The following is a 15,608-nucleotide window of genomic DNA, read 5'->3' as shown; positions in this document are numbered from 1 at the left end:
CTGTAACTGAAGCTTCGAGTAATGAACCCATTTTCGAAACAATTGGCTCAAGTGGTTCAGTGCTTCACAAAAGCTTTATTTGCCTATCACTACTAAGGACAAACAAATTCAACCAGACCAGACAGAGTGGAGAGAGAGCCAGACCGGCTGATTGCCTACAGCCTATAGTCTAGCCATCTGACCAGGTAAACTTAATCTGGTTGATTACCCGATTAAATGGCTGCTAGAAGTGGCTCGTAAAGCATTAACATGTCAAATGCTCAACAAATTATCCTAAATTCCCTTCAACAAGTTAAACAGGTGATGCCCCATAAATAAAGGAGGGCTCCTCTAGCAAGCCAACAAGGTGCTTCATCCGTCCAAGCCAAGTTTATTATGTTATTAGAATGTCAAATTTTCATGTCACACTGACCATAAGTGTGACTGTGACATAAACTTTGCCCTGGTAATAAAATTGGAAGGTGGGAATACCTGAGCTCTTTGTAAAGCGCCCCCATAAGGACAATTAATGTAATCTTTCAGTCCTGATGTGCCTCTGGTTATGTCAGCCTGCAGAGTACTGATCATATTTCTCTGACTCATTGTGGACCATACAGGATGATGACAGGCGGACAATAACTAGCCAGTTGCATAAAGAGAGAGGGACTAAACCTATATACTGCCAATGGAGTCAACAAGGGACAAAGGGAGGAAACAAATCCCACTCAGCTCAGGTTCACCACTCATCTCAGGACGAGTCCTTAGCAAACCCATTGTAGTAAACCTACCAAAAACATGTAAATAAATGTATAACGCCTAATTAATAAACTCCTGACACCGCAAATATAATTGCCACTTGTTTTTTTGTAGTAATAACACCTGTAACGTTAGACTACACGGCCTGAGAGGTTAAACTCAGGGCAACCTTTACCCCGATAGTGTTGCTATGGATACAGCCATTGCGGAGGCCCCGCCCCTTGGCGCTGACGCAGCCGTGCGGAGCCCTCACGTCAGTCACGTCGGGATGAGAAGGAGAAACAAAAACAGCCTCACAGAGCTGAGTTTTATACTAACCGGGGGACAAAACTATTACTTCGGCGCTCTCCCCGCAGGCAGGAGATGCCACGACGTGTCCGGTTCGTTGCGTGTAACGTAGGGTGAAGAGAAGATCGAGCCAGCGAGCTCAGTTTTAGCCTGACAGCCAAACGCCAGTAGCCTGTAGCTAACTAGTTACTTCCCTTTGAGTAAGGTAAGACTTTTCTTTTCGTGCTAACACTAGCTGTGTTTTAGCACGTTTTCTTTTCTGGCAGGTGACGTTAAAGGGAAGTTAGTTTTCTTGTTAACTCATCAGCTGACTTTAAATAACCTCACGTTGTTTTGTTTTGTGAGTTCAGCAGCAAGCAGGCGGCAGCCGACGTTTTTTTTTTTTTTAGTTGTTAAGTTTCACTGACTCATTATTTAGCTGAGACGGGCTAGCTCACTGTTAGCTGCCTTAACCCTTGCTGAATGAAATCCGAGAGTATGAGCAGTCATTAAAAGTCAAACAACCAGATTGTATGTAGATACCACTAAGTCTGTTTGTGTAATCAGCTAATTATATTTGATGGGTTACTGCTTTACTCTAAACTGCATCAAAACATTTTTACTGACTTACTTTTGGAGGTTTAACAGTGAGTGACTTGAAAAACGTGTTTTTATAGTCCGTATGACCAAGATTGAGAACTTGGATGACCTTGGTGTGGCAAGTGTCTTTCAAAACTGAAGAAAAGCTAACAAAGTGTCATATTTCAGATAAACATTGATAGTTAAGTGACAGCTGAGTTGGCACCTGACCACAATCGTTACAGGGCAGCAGCACTACCTGCCTTTTATTCTGTTTTATGTTAGTGTATCACTGAACTGCAGATTATTAATGCATTTTTAATGAAAGCTACATTCTGCTTCAAGATTTAGTCTGTTGTTGCTTGACACGAATGCATTGTTAACCAAATTACTTGATCCGAGCATGGGAGCACATACATAATAACCTTCCTTTGTGGTTTTACATTTTCTACATTCCTGTACACCTTATTCAAAGAGTCATTGTTCTGTGTGAAGGTGCCAGTAGTGGAAATTGTGGATACAGGTTATAGGATCTGTCCTTTGTTTGCAACCTGCTTTCTTTAAGTACTATACACCTTTTTCCCAGTCATGAAACAGTAAGGTAATCAAAGGTGTTACAAATTATACTAATTAAGGTTATGTTCCTTTCAGAGTGCTGCTATTTTGTAGTTTGGCTCAAAGACCTAATTTTATTATCAGGGCAAAGTTTGATGCCACATTTAGGGCCAGTGTCACATGAAAATGTGCCATTATAATAAAACTTATCTTCTCGTTGGTGGCTGCTGGTCCGATTTGTAATAAAAAGCATCCTGTTAACTGGCAAGAGGAGCCCTGCTTTATGTGTAGGAGGTTGCCTTTTTCATTTGTTAACTAAAATGTGAAAGATAATTGAATTACTTAAATTAAATGACTGTTATTGTTACCAATGATACTAAATAAGGTTTCGTTCTGTTTAGTTGAGCAGAGCCTTTCCAGTGAGCCACAATGCACAATAGCAACACGCTGACCCTTCATTAGTACGAACGCTTGTGATCACGACTACTATGCATATATATATATATATATATAATTTATAATATAATTTTTAGTTTTTTAGTAAAATGTGCTGTCTTCTCACAGCTGTTTGGTCCCAAAATTATTTTTATTTGAATTAAAATGAAGAAAAAGAAAACTTCAGCCCAAAATCTTAACATGTCACAATATGTTTTTTATTTTAAGTCTAAAGAGAAGAGCATGCCTGTCTCTTTCATTTCCCCTGACTTTGTGATGCTTTCCCTTTATGTTTTTATTGCTGTTGTATGTTAAACAATAAATGTTGTTCTGTGTCCTTTCAGAGTAAGCAATCATGACACAGAAAGGCAATCTGTGTTCAGTTTCCGTGGGAGTGGAGGGTATGACTTGTGGCTCCTGCGTCCAGACCATAGAGCAGCGCATCGGGTCTCTCCCTGGAGTGATGCATATAAAGGTTAATGCAGTCTCTACAAAGACACAAGAACACTTTATTCTTTCATGTTGAAATAGAGTTTTTTTTTAAATTTGCTGACTTAAACTTTCTGGAAGCGCCAGTTGAAAACAGGACCTGAAATAATGAATAACATTGATGCTGTAACAATTCAGCATTTTAAAATAGAATATGATAGTTTTGTGGAAGAGGCAGAACTATTTACATTATGATATTAAACAAACGATCCTGCCCATTTAGGGGAACTGCGATTTGATTCTCCCTCAGGACTAGCTGGCCCAATTTACAACCAAGTAACATTAATGTAGCCATGAGAGATAGCTAAATGGCAGTAGTTGTGGTCTGCTGTTCGTTTTTTTATTGTGTGTTTACCCCTCAGGCTGAGGTTAAATGAGAAGATAACGTAATAGTGTGTTACAGATAGAGCTTTGCCCTTTGCAGAACTGTGACAGCTGGTCGATACGCAGCCTGTACCCACAGGAAATGGCATTTGTGTCTTAGGAGAATTCAGTCTCTGGGCAATTTTAAGTTAATTCATATAGACATGATCTAAGAGGAGTGAATAGATTTTTCTTGGTACAACATCGTTTCATTCGTGACCCAGTCTCTCATTCTCCGGGTAAAGGGTTAATCCAAGGCACACTCATTTACTACTAAACCCCCGCTGTGTTTTGTAACTTATGGCTCAGTCAAGTGATCCCTTCAGTGTGTCACATGTTTCCCTCTTGTTGAAGAGGAAGCGTAAGGGTCATCATGCTGACAGAACATGCTGTGAGCTCACAAAGGCCTCTAAAGTTTGCATTGTTGAGACAAGGCAGATTCACAATGTGGCTGTAAAAATGACACGAATGAATTTTATTTTAACAGTTTCTAAATTAAATTGTTAAAACTCCACAATAAGTTATGGAAATTAGCATTCTGATACAAATAACATATTGAATCCAGCACTTGGCCAAACACAAGTGCTTAACAGTCTATGGCTTATCAAGTGTTTTCTACAGAAGAAAAGTCCACCCGCGACATCTTTTTATTTTGATAGTTCGTAGCCTGATTATTAGTAGAAGAAAAGGCTAGCTTAGCTGAATTTATATTATATATTTTATAATGTTATATTTCTTTAACCCATAGCTTGACTTTTATTTTGTAGGTGTCTTTGGAGCAGAAGAATGCCACAGTCATATTTGACCACAACCAACAGAGCCCAGAGTCTCTGTCGGAGGCCATCGAGGACATGGGCTTCGAATCAAATCTGTCAGAGTCCAGCACAGCCGCACCCGTCTCTACAGATATCCAGCTGATCCCCACCTCGGACCTGACTCCTGCAGCCCAACAAGAGGCTTTGAAGAAGTTATCCCAGATTCAAGGAGTGCTGGATGTCAGAGAAAGCCCGGCCCAGATTGGTCTCACTATCACATTTGTTCCATCCCTAACTTCTTTGCAGCACCTGAGTGAGGTGGTGGCCAGCGTAACGCCGTTGGAGGTCTCCACACCCAGCAGCCAAGAGCAAAACGACCCGACCTTGTCCCCATCTCACAACATGGGAGGCGGGGCGGCACTCCTAAAGTTGCACGTTAAAGGAATGACCTGTCACTCCTGCACCACCACTATTGAAGGGAAGATTGGAAAACTGAAAGGGATTGAAAAGATCAAAGGTGATGTACTTGACTCGTTCACGAGCTTGTGGTAGTCACGTATTCACTGTCTGAGCAACAAGTGATGTTGTAACACCGTTGCTGCACATCTTACAGATAACAGGTGTCCTGTCATTGTCTGTGTCTCCGTATGTTCGCCACTGACAGATTGCTCAGTGGGATTTGACCGTGACTCATGAAATCCTTTGACTGGTATTGTTGTAACCCTTAGTCAGATAGGATTATGTTTGCTGAGTACAGGAATGTCAGCTGCACGCTGTGTATTCTAACTACATTGGTCCAAAACGAATTTAGCATTTCCAAAGCGCAAATATTTTATCCTCATGACACAGTTTTAATAATATTGATCTTGATTTGTAGAGCACTTTTTAAAACCCAAGTTACAAGGCAGCAAATCAAAATCAATACATTTTAAAATGATATGCAAATATGGACATAAATCTTGAACTTATTTTAATGGATTTTTAAGTTACTATTTAATGCCTGGTTGATTGCATTTTTTTTTTTAAAAGTCTGTTTATGCTTTGTGTTTTTATTTTTAACTTTGTCTTTATACTCCACAGTTGTTTTGGAGACTCAGAAAGCAACAATCGTATACCTGCCTTACCTCATCACTGTCCAAACCATCATCGACCAGATTGCTGCGGCTGGCTTCAAGGTGTTTGTCAAGTCCAAGCCCTGCCCCCTGCAGCTGTCCCCTGACGAAATCGAACGTTTTGTTGATTCTCAAAGACCAACTTCACCAACCATTTCTTCGCCTTCTACATCGGAAGAGACAGAAATCTTCATAGACACAACACTTACCATGCTCAGGGTGAAGGGCATGCACTGCCGTTCGTGTGTGGTCAATATCCAAGACAATATCTCCATGCTGCCCGGTGTCTCCTCTGTTGAGGTCTCTCTGGAGAAGGAGAAGGCCTCCATCTGCCACGATCCTCTAAAGGTCACAGTGACTCAGTCTGGAGCAGGCAATTGAGGCGCTGCCACCAGGAAACTTCAAGACTCAACCCTGGGACTCCACTGGCCCTCTCAGTATTGTATCCACATCACCCACGCCTGCCTTATCGTCGCCTCGGCTTGCAGGAGCAACCCAGGCCAGACCTGCTGCCTCACAGCCTTGTTTTACGCAGCCTCTGGCATCTGTTGCCAATATTCACATCGAGGGCATGACATGCAATTCTTGTGTTGAGTCCATCCAAGGCATGATCTCCCAAAGGAAGGGAGTGATGTCAGCCCAGGTCTCTCTGGCTGATCACCGGGGGATCTTTGAGTATGATCCCCTGCTGACCACTCCGGAGGAGCTGAGGGAGGCCATAGAGGACATGGGCTTTGATGCCTTCCTACCTGGTGAGAGGATAGATGTTGTTAAGTCAGATAATTTAATATTAACTGCATGTAGTCTGAAGCTTAACTGTGTCGCCTCAGGATGCTCCTCCGTCAGTGACTGTACTTAAACTGTGACGTTGAGACATCACTACAGCTTTTTGATTTCCTTTTTAAAAACTATAATTTCTTGTCCACAGAGACCAATTCTCTGCTGCCTGAACCAAATCGCAGTCTCTCAAAGTCTTCATGTCTAGCGCCTGTGAAAGACAGGGAGATGGAAAGTGATATACACAAAGAAACCCTCAAAGGACGCAATGGAGAGACGCGCTCTAAATGCTACATCCAGATTGGAGGGATGACGTGTGCTTCCTGCGTGGCAAACATTGAGCGAAACCTCAAGAATGAAACTGGTCCGTAAAAACTCTAAAATTGAAGTTTTGGTTAAATGTGAATTAGACAACTGTCATGTCTTTGACGAAATCTTAAATGTTGTTGTAGGTATCTACTCCGTTTTGGTAGCACTAATGGCCAGCAAAGCAGAGGTGTCTTACAACCCTGAACTCATCGACCCTGTGAAGATAGCGGAGTGTGTGAAAGAGCTCGGCTTCACCGCCTCTGTTATGGAGAACTATGAAGGCTCAGATGGAAACCTAGAATTAGTGGTGAGTCGACCTCAAAGGCTGTATTGGCATTATGTTTGTTCAAGAAGACAAGATACACAGTTGTTTATTTCTACAATATGAAATCCATAAGTGAACATTACCAGCACTAGTTGAGAATAATGTCTAATGCATGCAGCCTCCTTTTTCAGTAGGTGAAATGAATCATGTCTGTTCCTCACTTCAAAACCCTCTTCAATATATTTTTGTCCCTCTCTCTGCTTGACTGCTCCTCTTCTTCTCCTCCTCTTCACCTTTTTTCAGGTCAGGGGAATGACGTGTGCCTCTTGTGTTCACAAAATCGAATCCAGCCTCATGAGAGAAAAGGGAATTATTTATGCCTCTGTTGCCTTGGCAACCAACAAAGCACACATTAAGTATGACTCTGAAATTATCGGGCCGCGAGACATCATCAAGCTGGTCGAGGTATTTTTCCTGTTTTGTTATTGCGTGTTTTTTTAGCAGGATTTGTGGAATTTAAATCTTTTCTACATGACGTTCTTTAATATAATGGTATGAAATGTGATCAATTGTTTGTTATTTGTAGAGTCTGGGGTTTGAAGCATCTTTGGTAAAGAGAGACCGCACTGCCAGTCACCTTGACCACAGCAAAGAGATACGACAGTAAGTAGCATTTTGTTCTCGTACACCAAGAACACACAGGAGCCCCCATTTATTATTGTCGATCAGTTTTAATCCATCTCTCCAATTCATGTTTTATGTGGAAAGTGTGTTATTGGATTTAACTTGAAGCCCTATGATTTTTTTTTTTTTTTTTTAAATAAAAAAAGTTGTAATTATGACTGAACAGTTTTTCCTTTTTTTAAAAAACACTTCTGTTTTTAGGTCAGCTGCTAAAAATGTTTGTACAGAGGTGACCAGGCCCCCACTTAACATTACTCAAAGGATTCTGTTAATACAACACTCAGTTTCTCTTGATGGAGGTCAAGAGAAACTTAGCATTGGCTGGACCTTTAGTGTCAGAGGAAATGAAGTGTTGTTGTAAGAAGACTTGTTTAAGGATACAGAGAGTTTCATGTAAACTTAAAGAACTCTAGTAGGGAAATAATATTTTGAAACACACAGTAAATATATATGGGAATAGGATGGAAATGAAGGTTATGATTTATTTTCTATCTTCTTTTTAATACTTTGTATAGAAGCATACTGGCACAGATATGTATGCATATGAATGTGGGTTTGTTCAGCGTTACATACAGTGTATATACAGTATTTGTGGGTTGATGTCGTGATGAAGAACCTCCATGTTCATTTACTTTGCCCCTCTGAAAGGAGACTTAAAACCAAAATCACAAAATGAATCAGTTTCTAACACAAATGTCGCTACTCTCTAAGGTGGAAGAAATCTTTCCTGGTGAGCTTGATTTTCTGTGTGCCCGTGATGGGCATGATGACCTACATGATTATCATGGACCATCAGATGAATGTTTCACATCAGCACAACGCCACAGCAGAGGACCGCAACCACTACCACTCCGCCATGTTTCTAGAGAGACAGCTGCTTCCAGGCCTCTCCATCATGAACCTCCTCTCCTTCCTCTTTTGTGTCCCTGTACAGGTAAATCAGAAATCCGGAAGATTTAAAGAGTCTGAATGAAATCTTTACGGTTTAGTGAATGCACGCTTTTCTGTTTCTTCTTTCTTTAGTTTATTGGTGGTCGCTACTTCTACATTCAAGCCTACAAAGCAGTCAAACACCGATCTGCCAACATGGATGTGCTAATAGTTCTGGCTACCACCATAGCCTTCACCTACTCGCTGATTGTCCTAGTAGTGGCAATGGTGGAGAAGGCAGCAGTCAACCCAATCACCTTCTTCGACACACCGCCAATGCTCTTTGTCTTCATCTCCTTGGGACGCTGGCTGGAACAGATAGCCAAGGTTTGTCTCATTATCATTTTCACATTTTTATGTTCTTTTTTAAAAATGTTTTAATGCTCAACCTGACCTGAATTGAATTTATTAGTCACTTGGAAATTGTTTTCTGCTCTGCTTTCTTCCATCCAGAGCAAGACATCTGAAGCTTTGTCCAAGCTGATGTCTCTACAAGCAACTGAGGCCACAGTGGTCACTCTCAGCAGTGATAAGTCTGTTCTAAGGTAGTCGTCCTTCTCTTTGCTCATTTCGTTTACAAAAAGTTTATTTTTGTCTTTTCCTTATTATCTTTAGTTAGTTTCAGATTAGATTATAATGTTTCTCAATGTTTGCACTTGAAATGTCAGTAGAAAGGTCTCACGTGGCGTAACAAACACTGCAAAAACAAGCTGCAAGTGATTTTCCACCGTAGAAATGGCACAATGTTTTTGTCAATTTCAGCTGGGGGTTTTTATAAACACCACCAGCCTTCCCTAAAAAAATAATGCCATAGTTTGATTATGCAGCATTGTCCAGAGTCTAATATGTGATAAAACAGATAGTTGTTGTCTGTTTTATGTCCATCAGATAGATTTTTACTTTACTTTAAAAACATCGGAAATATTAGCTTGATCTGACACTCAGATTTCAGAAGTCCTGTGAGAAGTCTAGTATTGAATGGGCACTGTATTAACAACAACATTTACATTGTTGGACATCCATGTGTGTTCCAGTGAAGAGCAGGTGGATGTTGAGCTGGTTCAGAGGGGCGATGTGGTGAAAGTCGTTCCTGGAGGGAAGTTTCCAGTAGATGGGAGAGTTATTGAGGGACACTCCATGGCTGACGAGTCTCTCATCACAGGTTGGTCACAGTGATTGAAGGACCAAATATCGATTAGTATTGATTAATGGCTCCTCATCACTAATATGTAAGCAGTAGCACCTGTAGTAGTAGATCTGATTTGTGTGCACACTTTTGCCTCTCACCTCTTAAAGCAGAAAATAATTTTAGAATTGAAAAGATCTGATTACCAGGCCTTGCAAACATTATTGACAAACAAATTATCATTTGAGTTGTGATTTCTGCCAAAACACCAGTATTTGCTACAGATGGCTCCTGTTTTTTTTTCTGCTGACCAGCTGTTACTTTGTGACTGCAGGTGAGGCCATGCCAGTGACCAAGAAGCCCGGGAGCTCTGTGATTGCAGGCTCCATTAACCAGAATGGCTCTCTGCTCGTCAGTGCTACACATGTTGGCATGGACACCACGCTGTCTCAGATTGTCAAACTAGTGGAGGAGGCTCAGACTTCAAAGGTAGATTATGTAGTTTGAGATCTGCATGGTGTTAACCTGGTTTGGTGGTAACTGCTCAGGTGTTTAACTTCTGACATTTATTTTTTTAGGCTCCCATCCAGCAGTATGCCGATAAGATCAGTGGCTACTTTGTACCCTTCATTGTTGTCATATCCGTCCTTACGCTGATCGCCTGGATATTCATTGGGTTTTTAAACTTCTCTCTTGTGGAGAAGTACTTTCCTGTGAGTCTTATTTTCAATCTTCATATCTGACTGTACCAAGCTCCTATGTATAGCATTAGGGAATTACATGTATTCCTTTGTTAACTGATTTAAACATGACTAAATGTCACTGCATCTGATTGTTTCTTTATTACTATTTAACTTTATTTTCCTCAATGAAGGCAAACATGAATTAATGTGAAAGAAGAAGGTAACAGCGCCTTTTTCTCCCTGCAGGGTTACGACAAGAGCATTTCCAGGGCAGAGGCAGTGATTCGCTTCGCCTTCCAGGCCTCCATAACAGTATTATGCATCGCCTGTCCCTGTTCCCTTGGCTTGGCAACCCCGACAGCTGTCATGGTGGGCACAGGGGTTGGAGCCCAAAATGGCATCCTCATAAAGGGAGGAGAGCCACTCGAGATGGCGCATAAGGTGTGTTAATGATGAAATTCTGACACCCCTATGTAGTCAGCCAATTATGTAACAGACCAACTGTCAATTTAAACACATTATGAAATGGTTCTGGTTACACAACCACATTAATCTAGATACTAGGATTCAAATTCAGCTTGTTTTCTATTTTTTAATTCATATCATGTCTCCTTTTAATGGGCAGGTCCAGTCGGTGGTGTTTGATAAGACTGGGACCATCACTTACGGCGCTCCAAAAGTTATCCAAGTCAAGATAGTTGTGGAGGGGAACAAGATGCCTCGTTCCCGACTGCTGGCCATTGTGGGTACAGCTGAGAACAACAGTGAGCACCCTCTGGGAGCAGCTATCACCAAATACTGCAAACAGGTTGGTCTCTACTTTTAAATTGAACCCCCACGTGGTCTGCAGCCGGTCCTTGTCTCAGATCACTAGTCCACCATTGGATCGAGATTTGTAGAATATTATATTAAAAATCCATTACTATCTGTGTGCAGGAGCTTGGCACAGAGTCTCTAGGCGCGTGCACTGACTTTCAGGCAGTGCCCGGCTGCGGCATCCGATGTCAGGTCAGAAACACGGAGAACCTTCTGAGACAGGCGGACAGCGACAGCGAGGATAACAACCAACGCAACAGTGTACTTGTCCAGATCAGTGACACCCGGATGTCCACCAGCTCCCATCCACTCATCATGGACCCACAGCCACTAAGTATGTTGGGAAATGTAGTCCAAAGTATATTCAACAGAAATACTAGGACGTTTTTATTTAGTCCTTTTTAATTATGAAATTATGAATTTTAGATATGAAATTTAGATAGTGATACAGTTGTCTTTATGTTTCCTTGTTGTTGTCTAATCCAACATGTGTCTATGGCTAGGCCTCGTCCAGTCAGAAACCTATGTTGTCCTGATTGGCAATAGAGAATGGATGAGGAGGAACTGCCTGCAGATCAGACCAGATATAGATGAGGCCATGATAGAGCATGAGCGCAGAGGACGCACTGCTGTCCTGGTAGCTGTAGACAGTAAGTAGTAGTTTTTTATCCATTTGCCATCATTTCCTGATGGACTGCCGAGAGTTATGTTATTGTCTAAAACTTATGTAGAGGAAATACTTGTTATCTTATTGTTATGCACTTCAATTTGTGCTTAGATCTGCTGTGTGCGATGATAGCCATCGCAGACACAGTGAAACCAGAGGCTGAGCTGGCAGTTCACACTCTGACCAATATGGGTCTGGAAGTTGTGCTGATGACCGGAGACAACAGCAAGACAGCGCGGGCCATTGCTGCTCAGGTAAGGACAGACTCTGCATGTGGATGATACAAAAAAATGAATTGTTGGTGTAATAACTTTGACTCAGTTGCTGGATATTGTCAATGTAACAATATTAAGAGTGAATACATTAGTACCGTTATAAAACTACAATGTTGCATTTTTAGGACAACACACACACACCAACCACATTCTTAAAAATACAGTTTTAAACCATATTGCAGGTGTCACATTTTGTGTATTGTGGTTTGTGTGTCTCTCCCACAGGTGGGTATCAGGAAGGTGTTTGCTGAGGTCCTGCCCTCTCACAAGTTGGCCAAGGTGGAACAGCTACAGCAGGCAGGAAAGATAGTGGCCATGGTGGGTGACGGTGTCAACGACTCACCTGCTCTGGCCATGGCTGACGTGGGCATCGCCATAGGAACCGGGACAGATGTGGCCATAGAGGCAGCAGATGTGGTGTTGATTAGGGTGAGAATTTTAACTTGGAGGATTTTTAAATTTCTGTCATGAATTAAAGTCTCTGCTTTATAGATTGGCTGTTTTTGTAACATGAAAACGTCAGACATGATATTTCTGCATTATAGATGCAGTGTAAAACCCAGAATGAGGCCCAACACGGTGTCAGGATATATTAGCCATGATACCAAAACTGAAAAATATGGTCCTGGAGGATGCAGGATTTCAGTATATGATTAGTGGACATTTTTATATAAAAATAACAAAGTACATTTTTTTTTTTTACATTAGACTAGAAAACATATTCTTTTTATCTAATATTTGACAATCAATTATTGTTTGTTACTCGTGTTATTAGCCAGCAAGCAAACAGTTAATTCTTTTTTTCCTAACAAAAAATATACTGAACCAAAAACCGTGAAATGAACTAAACAGTGAATTTTGTGGACTGCTCCACCCCTAGTAATCTATGTCTCTTTACTGCATTATGAAGTGCTTTTATTGTAATTCTTATGTTTCACTTTAGTTGTGTAAAAATCTGTATGTAATGTTTAACAAATTACATTCTTTAAAATAATATGTGTTTATATTTACAGTGTCTGAATAATGCTTTTAAAAATGAAAATAAATTTGTTCTTTTACCATTATTTTCAAATGTTGACCTATTAATAATTGAGATAATAAAGCAACAGCTTTATTCAGGTTTCCTGCAGCACAATTCATTTGCTATTACTACCTTTTTAAATTGACCTATTTCTTTGTCCTGTCTGCAGAATGACCTCCTGGATGTCGTGGCCAGCATAGACCTCTCTAAAAAGACTGTCAGGAGGATCAGGATCAACTTTGTATTTGCTCTCATCTACAACCTGGTTGGCATTCCTATTGCTGCTGGTGGGTGACTGCAAAATATGTATTTAAATGACGTCGTCATTGACAGTGATCACTGCAGCACTCTTGAGCACAACTGTAATATTAGCCTGTGTCTGTCTACAGGTGTATTCCTTCCCATTGGTGTGGTGTTACAGCCATGGATGGGCTCTGCTGCGATGGCGCTGTCGTCTGTCTCTGTAGTTTTGTCCTCCCTTCTACTCAAATGGTAATGAAATATTTAAGCCTTCATTGAAAACTTTTCATCTGTGTGCTTTGTTTTTCTCTCTCTGGAGTACATTCATCTATACCTTTTGTATATTCCTCCCTCTTTCTCCCTGTATCTTTTGTTTAGTTACACTAAGCCCACTGCTGAGAAGTTGGAGGCCAGACTGGGCAACAACAGGCGGCAGGGCAGCCTGTCCAATGTCAGCGTCCACATCGGCATGGGCGAGATGCGTCGTCCCTCGCCCAAACTCAGCCTTCTGGACCGCATTGTCAACTACAGCCGCACCTCCATCAACTCCCTGCGCTCCGACAAGCACTCGCTCAACAGCTTGGTGCTCAGTGAGCCCGACAAACACTCACTGCTGGTGGGGGAGGCGCTGTGTGAGGAGGAGTTTTGCTGAATACGTAAGGCTCACATAGGCCAGCAACAACTTTTGTATACTGAAGTAGACAGCAACTGCATTTATTGAAGGCTAGGCCATGCTAAGCTGAAAGGGTTACATTGAATAATGGCCCATCCATCTGCTGTAGGTGCCTCAGGGCAGCACTGTTGACTGTTGAAGAAAGCTTACATGCCCCTTGTTTTCTTGTAGCTCTGATCACATGCACTCAAAAAGATGCGTGCGTGGTTTCCTCTCTTTCAGTTCCAGACTATCTTTTGTTGAGGTCACTTCCCTCCAGCACGCTCTTTGAACCAACCCTTTGATCCTCCGACGTGCTGTGTGTGTGTGCAGGGACATGAAGCATCTTCAGAGCCTTGAAGCAGGTGTCCACATCCAGGAAGCAGAGTGATGATCAGCTCTGCCACTGTGGGCATTTGCCAGTACAATCTTTAACATCTATCCAAAGACATTTAACAGTGTTGCTTAAGAGTGGACACCAGACGGAGTTATATTTCCACTAATTTTCCTTACATGGAAAATTCAAATAACACTGTTGTAAAATTATATTCCAGAGTATTTATATTACCCTTATTTATCCTTTTCCATTATATCTTGTGTGAAAAATGAAGTTGTTGAATCCAAATGCCTATATTCATTTATATCCTATAAATCTGTAATAACTGAGTAAGGTAAGGCATAAAAACTCAGTCAATCAAAGAAGTCTTTTGCTGCAAATAGGTTTTTTTGGTACAGAACGCTAATGGGGTTAGTTGTAAATGTCAATTTTACACAAGTGCCAATCAAAGTGCCACCTTGGCAAAGTCCAACACATTCCAAAGATAGCACTGTACAGAGGTTACCTTGGACTTCATGTGCACAAAGTGTGAACAGAGAGAAGGTCAACAACTCAAAGCAGAGACCTGAAGAAGATGGACTGTGAATGTTGACGGCAACTACAGAATGTAGTTATATATTTCTGTGGTTGTGTCGACCCTCTGCGTCTTTGGTTAATGATACAGGATGTCCGTGAATGAATGTGAACGTTATTCGCTGTTAAATGTAAACAGAAGTTGTTACATGGATGACATTGTTTGTCATCTTGTGAAGGTATTGCACTGTAATGCAATTTAAGAAAAGGCCAAATTGTTAAGGCATTTGTGTTCTGTCATTGTGCTACGAAAGATGTTACTGTTTGTAAGAATTTCTTTCAGTGATACAAAACCTTTTTCTTTCTTTTTTTGTTCATATGATTCACACTGTTGCACTTCAACATGATCAAAGAAACATCTTTAAACCCAGGGGAGCAGGAAACACAGCAGGGCCAGCAGACTGCACACAGCTGTGTCCCAGCAGTTCCACCAAACAAGTTTCTCAGACACAAATGTTGATGAATTCAGTAGTTTCATGAAGATCACATTATGTAACTTGAAACATTTAGATCACAGTAATTACATCTTGCAATCGTAGACTGTTGAACTTTTTCTCCTGTAAAATTATTACAAAGATTGTTTTGCTGTGTGAAATCAGGAGATCACTACACTCCAGCGATTCCTTAAACCTTTGTGTCTAAAGCTCTTTAATGATGGTGGAAGGAGCCATCACTTTGTCCTGCCATTTTCCCATGATGCATTATGTTCTGTAGCTGTCAAAGCTGTGCTGAGTGCATTTATGCCAATCTGTTTTGTGCATTGCTTTGTAAAGATGCCATAGAGCTTCAGGTCTGCGTGTAGTTAAATGAAGCAAGTCCATGTTTGCAGTCTTTCATAGTTGCTATGAACATTGTGTGCCTTGGAATAAAACGCTTTTGTAACGTCACTCGACTGTGTTTGGTTTAATCCAGAAGATGGCGCTGCGGAGCCGTCGGCTGCACCAAAACATGGTTTGAAGACCC

The 15,608-nt window shown here is 41.2% G+C and overlaps 1 protein-coding gene across 1 annotated transcript; it reads left to right on the top strand.

The window, feature by feature from the left end:
• The first annotated feature begins 975 nt into the window (after positions 1 to 975).
• atp7a (ATPase copper transporting alpha) lies at positions 976 to 15,526 on the top strand. Its single transcript, XM_035668902.1, is given in 24 exon segments — positions 976 to 1,228; positions 2,916 to 3,046; positions 4,191 to 4,695; positions 5,259 to 5,653; positions 5,655 to 6,042; positions 6,219 to 6,431; positions 6,520 to 6,683; positions 6,945 to 7,106; positions 7,228 to 7,304; positions 8,037 to 8,259; positions 8,349 to 8,582; positions 8,709 to 8,800; positions 9,290 to 9,417; positions 9,716 to 9,870; positions 9,960 to 10,094; positions 10,311 to 10,505; positions 10,690 to 10,872; positions 11,001 to 11,214; positions 11,384 to 11,530; positions 11,659 to 11,801; positions 12,048 to 12,251; positions 13,013 to 13,130; positions 13,233 to 13,335; positions 13,462 to 15,526. Coding segments are annotated over 23 exon segments (4,572 nt in total). The 5' UTR covers positions 976 to 1,228; positions 2,916 to 2,926; the 3' UTR covers positions 13,736 to 15,526.
• Positions 15,527 to 15,608: the final 82 nt, after the last annotated feature.

Source organism: Morone saxatilis, unplaced genomic scaffold (assembly GCF_004916995.1).
Source record: "Morone saxatilis isolate NCDOM2014 unplaced genomic scaffold, NCSU_SB_2.0 Contig22, whole genome shotgun sequence".
Taxonomy (NCBI): Eukaryota; Metazoa; Chordata; class Actinopteri; family Moronidae; genus Morone; species Morone saxatilis.
Note: the sequence above shows the minus strand (reverse complement) of the source record. Positions and strands in the feature narration are given on the sequence as shown.